Raw genomic sequence first — 6,893 nt, 5'->3', positions numbered from 1 at the left:
AAAAGGACATTTAGTGTCGGTCGGAAAAAAAAAAAAAAAAAAACCCCCCCCCCCCCCCCTACAAAATGTTCAGTAGGTAATGTAATTCAAACGAGTGTTCTAACTACACACGACACAATTTTTTCCCGAACGACAAAAAATGTCCTGTAAGCAATATAATTCAAATGACAGTGTTCCCACTGCACAAAACCTTGCCTTCAAAACCTTAATGACAGAGGCAGTTGGCAACAAAACCATTCAACTTTGATCCTTATCCATCCCCTCCTATCAATCCCTCCTAACTTCCTTAACCGTGCGGTGTGAATGTGTGAGTGAATGTTGAAATGTTCTCATCATCATTCCCATCACTCTTCCCCCCTTTTCTTCTTTTCTTTTCTTAAACCTGGTCGACCTATATATCAAATTAAAGGTCTTTTTACCAGGAACACGGAAGTGGTGGTGCAAATTTTGTCCAGAGAGCCATAAAGCCAAAAAACTGATTTTTGGGGGATATAAGACCTTGTTTAGACTGCGGGAGTAAAGGGACTTTTCAGTCTCATTCTGGCAGGATAAACAAGGTAGGTATATTCTATTCTATTAAGTGCCTCGTTTAGCAATAATTTTCATCTATTCGTGTCATCAATTTACACTGGTAATGCCGCCACTGGTCGTTACTCGATTAAAGTAGCTACTCAATTGTTCTCACAACGCTGAGTGGGCTCCGCAACAGCCAGTCACGAAATCAATTTTTTTGACCAAGCCGGGAATCGAAACCTGGTCTCCAGCGTGCAAGGGTCATCAATTTACACTGGTAATGCCGCCACTGGTCGTTACTCGATTAAAGTAGCTACTCAATTGTTCTCACAACGCTGAGTGGGCTCCACAACAGCCAGTCACGAAATCAATTTTTTTGACCAAGCCGGGAATCGAAACCTGGTCTCCAGCGTGCAAGACGGGCGCAGTGACCACTACAACATGGAAGCTGAGTTTTTCTCACCTTATTATATCCGTCTGAAACTCGCGAGTGAATGGTTATTTCTTCATCATTTCTATCATGCTCTTGTACAGGGGAGCATTGTTCTTACCTTATTATGTCCGTCTGAAACTCGCGAGTGAAGGGATATTTCTTCATCATTTCTACCATGCTCTTGTACAGGGGCGCGGTCTTTGAGTTCATGCCGAGCGTGGCACGAGCATCCTCATACACCAGCTTACAGTTGACACCTCGGATCAGATCGTCCTTGAGATTATCCTTGTCTGTGCATAGAATAGAAAGGACAAAGTGGTAAATACATTGCATGAAGCAATTAGAGGAGCGCTTACATCTCCTTTGTTTTTCTTTGGATAATGGGAATTAGGACAATTAATTTGACCTTATTTGGCATCCTTAGCATAAAACATAAGATCTCCATTTATGTATTTTCAATGTAAAAAAAAAGAAGAAGAAGAAGAAAAAAAAGAAAAAAGATTGGAGCCAAAAAGAGCAAAGGGGATGGAAGAAAACTTGAAAAATAACAGTGCTCCTCTACTTGCTTGGCCCATTTTATCAAACATCTCGATACACATAGAGTATGTCCCAGAAGTAACCCTTTATCTTTTTAACAGCTAGGAATTTCCGAATTTCGACTGATCTCTGGATTAGAAAAACAAAGTTGTATATGACACCTTACTTACCTGCTGCGTCCTCAGAGGCATATTTCTGTTTCAACATGGTGGTGAACTCCAGCTCATTCTTCAACAACTCCAAGTACAGATCATGACTATCTCGATGACTATGCAGACCCTGTATACAATACAATAGAATAAATTATATCTCCCTCACCTTTTCCCTGATCAGCGGTAACTGTTGGGGTCAGCCCTTCTTGTACGCAAGTGATGCACAGTTCTATTTGGAATAAATTAATAGAACAAACAAGATAGAATGAAATGTACAGGGTACCGTCTTCAGCTTTCTCCTATAAATGTTTTCCTGCTCTCTTTACTTTCGGAACCATAAGACCTTATAATTATTAGCAGATACAGTTATACAGTTCACTCTATGTTTAGTATAGGTGCTAACACTCCATCTAGTGTTTAATCCCCATATTTTCCTTTAAAACACAGGGAAATGGGCTTCAGAAGAGGAAAAATTGTCTCAGATTCCGAAAGGAAGACTTATCTTACCTGGAGGAGATATGTGCGAGCCAACTCATAGCTGTGCTTCCTCATGAGAGTCCACTCGGCTGCAAAAGCAAATGCTATCGGCTTGTCACTATGGATCTTGATCAGCTTCTCCACTAGGTCAAAGGAAGCTTTGTGCATTTTCTGAACGGAAACAGAGCATGGAAAAACTTAATTATATTTTCAATTTACTTCATACACAAAAAGCCCAGAGGGCACATATGGTCTGGTGGGGTTAAATGGGTACAATGTCACTTTTTTTGCTCTGTAGCCTATTATCCTAATGGCACCAAATTGTCATCAGCTGTTCATGGTGTTTGTACAAATGATATCCCATCCTCAAAATCTCTGAGATCTTTGACAGCAAAAATAAAACAATACTCCTGATCATGTCATGTGAGCTCATGTGATGTGATAGTAATGTGGCTGTCCTAAATGAGATTACCTACAGTATTATGAAAAAACTTTGAACTACCTAGGTACATCTTTCTGAATCCCCATGTGCTCATGTGACATGATCTGATGGTAGTGTATTCTACTTCTACCTTTATAGGTATTTCCATTTTTTTCATTCCATTCTGTTGAGGTTATTATGATGGGCAAATTATGTATAAGTGCTATTATGACTGCCCTATGACCCACCATTTTCCGACAAAAATCAAGGTACAGGGCCCAGTTCTTCAAGTTGTTCGGAAATCTATCGAGAAGGTCCTTGAAGAGATGATTGATGTTGTTCCCAAACATCATGGCAACATTCCGACTTCTATTCAACCGTTCAGGATCCATCTGAAATTCCAAACAATAATCTCAAATTTAGACATGCATAGTGCCTCATAAAGGTGAAGAGATGATTGATGTTGTTCCCAAACATCATGGCAACATTCCGACTTCTATTCAACCGTTCAGGATCCATCTGAAATTCCAAACAACAATCTCAAATTTAGAGTGCCTCATAAAGGTGGAGGGTAGCAGTGCTCCTCCCTTGTAAGTGCTAGGTCATGGGTTTGATTCCCACCCAAGGCAGATTTTTAAACAAATAAGGTGTGTTATCAAAATCTCAAAATGCCACATACTTAGTTAATTTGTTTCCTTTCTGTTCTTTCCTAAACCATCTAAGTTAAACAAATAAGGTGTGTTATCAAAATCTCAAAATGCCACATACTTAGTTAATTTGTTTCCTTTCTGTTCTTTCCTAAACCATCTAAACCTAAAAAAGTACCAACATACCTCTTCTGCTTTATCTCTCCTTCGCTGAATCATTTCCATCAGGTCCCAATCATATGAAATATAGCGTATGTACTGCTCCTCAGCATCACTACTTGGCATTTTGATTCCTTGCTCAAACGCTCTTCTTTTAACTGCCAATAACCTGAGAAAAAAAAATAAAAAAAAAATGAAAGTATCTATTATTTAGTACTTTTCATGTATACAAACTTTATACTAAGTAAATAGATAGGTAAGTTTCATTGACGTAACTCCTGAACAAGTACCAAATTTTGTTTTTCTCCTAACAACAGAGATACATGCAACTCTAAACACAGTGAGCATGGTTTAATGCCACAGTGTCTTTAAGCCAATAGATTTATGTCCGGGGTACATCAGGCTTCAAGCTTCCAAACAGTTGGATATGCTGGTGTTGTAATTTTGGTCATAAGGTAGGAATAGCACCTGGGACCATCTACATGGTAAGTGAAAATGTTATTACTTAGCAAACTGTACCTTCTAAATAATAATAACTTACTTGATCTCTTGCACACTGAGCAGTTTGCTTTTCACAATGGCATGGTACAATTCTTGTGACACCTCCTCACATGCTTGCACGGACTCGGCCATGGTAGAGGTAGATCAATGGAGTTCAGGAGTGGATAACTAACGGTCAATTGGAACTGTCACAGTTTTCAAAAAGAGAAACCATGTAGTGAAGAACAGAAGATTTACACAGGATTCAGGAGTTTCCAGGAAAATTAAAACGGGACTTGAAATTTCTATTTCTTCTTTTCTTCCTTCTTTACTTTTCCTTTTCCAGTTTTCGAAACGAAATTTCAATTTTTAAAATTTGGCGCTCATGCTGATCGATCTATAAAGAAGCCTTTTCGCACGATGCTCCAGTTTCAAGGTGCGTACACACACACTTTTGTGTCACCGCTAACAAGGCGCATGAAAAGGACAAGCTCGGTGTGAACCAGTACATCACTTGGGTAAGAGTTCCCAGTTGTGTGGAAAAAAAATCGTGTCGTGTGTGTATAAGTGCTTTATTTAGACTCTGAGCTTAGATTGTGACATTATACCAACAGTAGAGCACCTCTTTATTGATATAATTTTGTTAAGTTACATACTTAATTATAAAAAAAAGTAATCAATCAATATATATTTTATTGTGGATGTATACATAGTATGTTCACAATATTATAATAAAACCTAATAAGAAAAGAAAAACCTAGTTAATGGAAAGAAAAAAAAAATCAATTTAACCCTTTCGCTTCCCCTGTCCCCCAAACAGACGTGTGGATCGATCGCATTCGTCACGATCTCGAGTTTCACAGCGGAGTCCATATGGACAATATTGTGTCGAGCGCCAAGAATTACATGGAGGATTCCACCGAGCTGAAGACGAAAGTGATGGAACTCAAGGGGGAGCTGATGATAGACCTGACGGAGAAAGATGACGAGTAAGTATTAGTATAAACAGTGCTTTATTTATTATTCAGGTACAGAAAAGTAATATTATTATTCAGGTACAGGTAATAGAAAATATAAATACATTTGAAGAAAATGAAATTATAGAAATAAAGTGTACGAATGAAGAAAAAATAAATGAATTAATAGGTGGATACAATTGGGATGGTATTATTGAAAATTTTGAAACAGCTGAAAGTTTGTACAATGAAACAGTCAAGTTTAATGAAATTTACGACAAATCTACAAAAGTAATAAAAATTAAGAAGTTGACCTAATAGTCAACTCCGAGCATTTGAAAACAACAATTTATGGAATTTTTTATATCTACAGCTTCTTTAATGTACATCATTTCTAGACAACACAATTTCCTCCATTTGTTTCCTCCATGGAGAATCTTGTGTTTTTGTGGGGCTGTTTTTAACTGTTCATTTTCTCCAGCCTGGTTGTTAGCTTGGTTGGTACCTAGCGCGTCTGCATCGTAAGCGCTAGGTCGCGGGTTCAATTCCCGCCCGGGGCGGATTTTATCCTGTCCGGACAATGCTTGTTCTCGTAACGACTAACTTTCTCCTATCCTGTCTTCTCTCTTTGATTTTGAGACGATAAAACCTTAGAGCCCTTTATCAAACCTCTTTTCTGTGTGTTTTTAACTGTTCATTTTTGTTTTCTCACACAAACCTCATAACCATTAGGTCAGTCACTCACTATAGTGTATGTGCTCATCAGGTAGACCTGACAGACGGACCTTTTCAGCCGTACATGTCAGCTCTACCTGATAGTGTGTGTGGTCACCAGGTATCAGGTAGACCTGACAGACGGACCTGATCAGTGATAGTGAGTGGCTGGCCTCAGCAGTTACAGTTCTCTGTATCTTTTTTTTTTTTTTAATTTCTATTATTTTCTTGTGTGTTCTTTGTTCTTTTTTTAGGCACCTTTTTAAAAAGCCTCTCCCCCCTCCTCCCGACAGACTATTTCATCTTCCTCCTCGGCCCCGTGTCTCTTTCTCCCCCCGCAAGTGATACCGGCCCTGCCTCTCCTATCCCTTCCTTTTTCTTTATTCCTTCCCTTTCCTCCTCCTCCTCCTCCTTATTTTCGTAAGTAAAACACTTTATCCATACCTATTTGAATGGCTAAGAGGCAGACCAAGTCCAAGACTATTTCATCTTCCTCCTCGGCCCCGTGTCTCTTTCTCCCCCCGCAAGTGATACCGGCCCTGCCTCTCCTATCCCTTCCTTTTTCTCTATTCCTTCCCTTTCCTCCTCCTCCTCCTTACTTTCGTAAGTAAAACACTTTATCCATACCTATTTGAATGGCTAAGAGGCAGAGCGGACCAAGTCCAAAAAAAAAGCGTTTTGAGATTCCATTTTTTAGTCACAGTTTAGAACTAGCCAAAGTTTAAATGGAGATAGCAATTTTGTTTTGCTCTCATTTCAATACAACACTAAAGTGAAGTTCGCGACCAATATAATATAAAGTAGATCTTTTCGCGCTCTTTCCAACGATATAGATATAGATAACTCAGAAAGTCGATTTTTGGACTCGGTCCGCTCTGCCTTTTACCCATTCATTTTTCCCCAGGGTATGTTCGTTCTCGGAACGGCTGGCTTTCCCCTATCCTGTTATCCTTCTCTCTTTGATTTCGGAACGATAAGACCCTAGCAATTACAGTTCCCTCTATCAAACCTCTTCAAAAAAAATATCCCTGGGGTATTTATTATTTAGGCGGTCCCTTCTTGATCCTTTGTGTCGCGTCCATTTTTGTTTAGGAGAATTGCACTGCAGGGTAAATGTGCGCCCACCTCTGTGGCGGAGTGGTCAAGAGCACTGACTCTCATACTGAAGGTACTGGGTTCGAATCCCGGGCAGGGCGGAAATTTTCTGACCGAAATTTTCCGTTCTTGGATAGGCATGGAAGTAAAAGTATGTGCCTTGAAGTAATGCGAAAGCGATTCCAAGGTACAATCTTGAAAAAAAAAACAAGCTGGGCCCGTCCCTCCGGGAATTTTTTATCCCGTATTTTATTCGATCTTGATTAAAGAAAATCAGTACCTATGTACCTACCTAATTTGTTCAGTACC

The 6,893-nt window shown here is 39.4% G+C and overlaps 1 protein-coding gene across 1 annotated transcript; it reads right to left on the bottom strand.

Moving 5' to 3' along the window:
• Positions 1-1,060: 1,060 nt before the first annotated feature.
• LOC103510864 (U3 small nucleolar RNA-associated protein 6 homolog) lies at positions 1,061-4,179 on the bottom strand. The gene is made up of 6 exons (XM_026824810.1): positions 3,881-4,179; positions 3,367-3,508; positions 2,782-2,925; positions 2,143-2,283; positions 1,654-1,762; positions 1,061-1,236 (listed from the first exon to the last, which is right to left on the bottom strand). The coding sequence occupies exons 1-6, from the start codon at positions 3,970-3,972 to the stop codon at positions 1,061-1,063; spliced, it is 804 nt and encodes a 267-aa protein (XP_026680611.1). The 5' UTR covers positions 3,973-4,179.
• Positions 4,180-6,893: the final 2,714 nt, after the last annotated feature.

Source organism: Diaphorina citri, unplaced genomic scaffold (genome assembly GCF_000475195.1).
Source record: "Diaphorina citri unplaced genomic scaffold, Diaci psyllid genome assembly version 1.1 scaffold652, whole genome shotgun sequence".
In the NCBI taxonomy this organism is placed as follows: domain Eukaryota; kingdom Metazoa; phylum Arthropoda; class Insecta; order Hemiptera; family Psyllidae; genus Diaphorina; species Diaphorina citri.
Note: the sequence above shows the minus strand (reverse complement) of the source record. Positions and strands in the feature narration are given on the sequence as shown.

Bases quoted from the DNA above. Each gene is read 5' to 3' on its own strand.
- LOC103510864 (XM_026824810.1), bottom strand. From the start codon at position 3,972: ATGGCCGAGTCCGTGCAAGCATGTGAGGAGGTGTCACAAGAATTGTAC. The intron at 2,926-3,366 runs GTATGTTGGTAC...TTGGAATTTCAG, and splicing joins GGAGAGATAAAGCAGAAGAG to ATGGATCCTGAACGGTTGAA. The intron at 1,763-2,142 runs GTAAGATAAGTC...TATTGTATACAG, and splicing joins CTCGCACATATCTCCTCCAG to GGTCTGCATAGTCATCGAGA.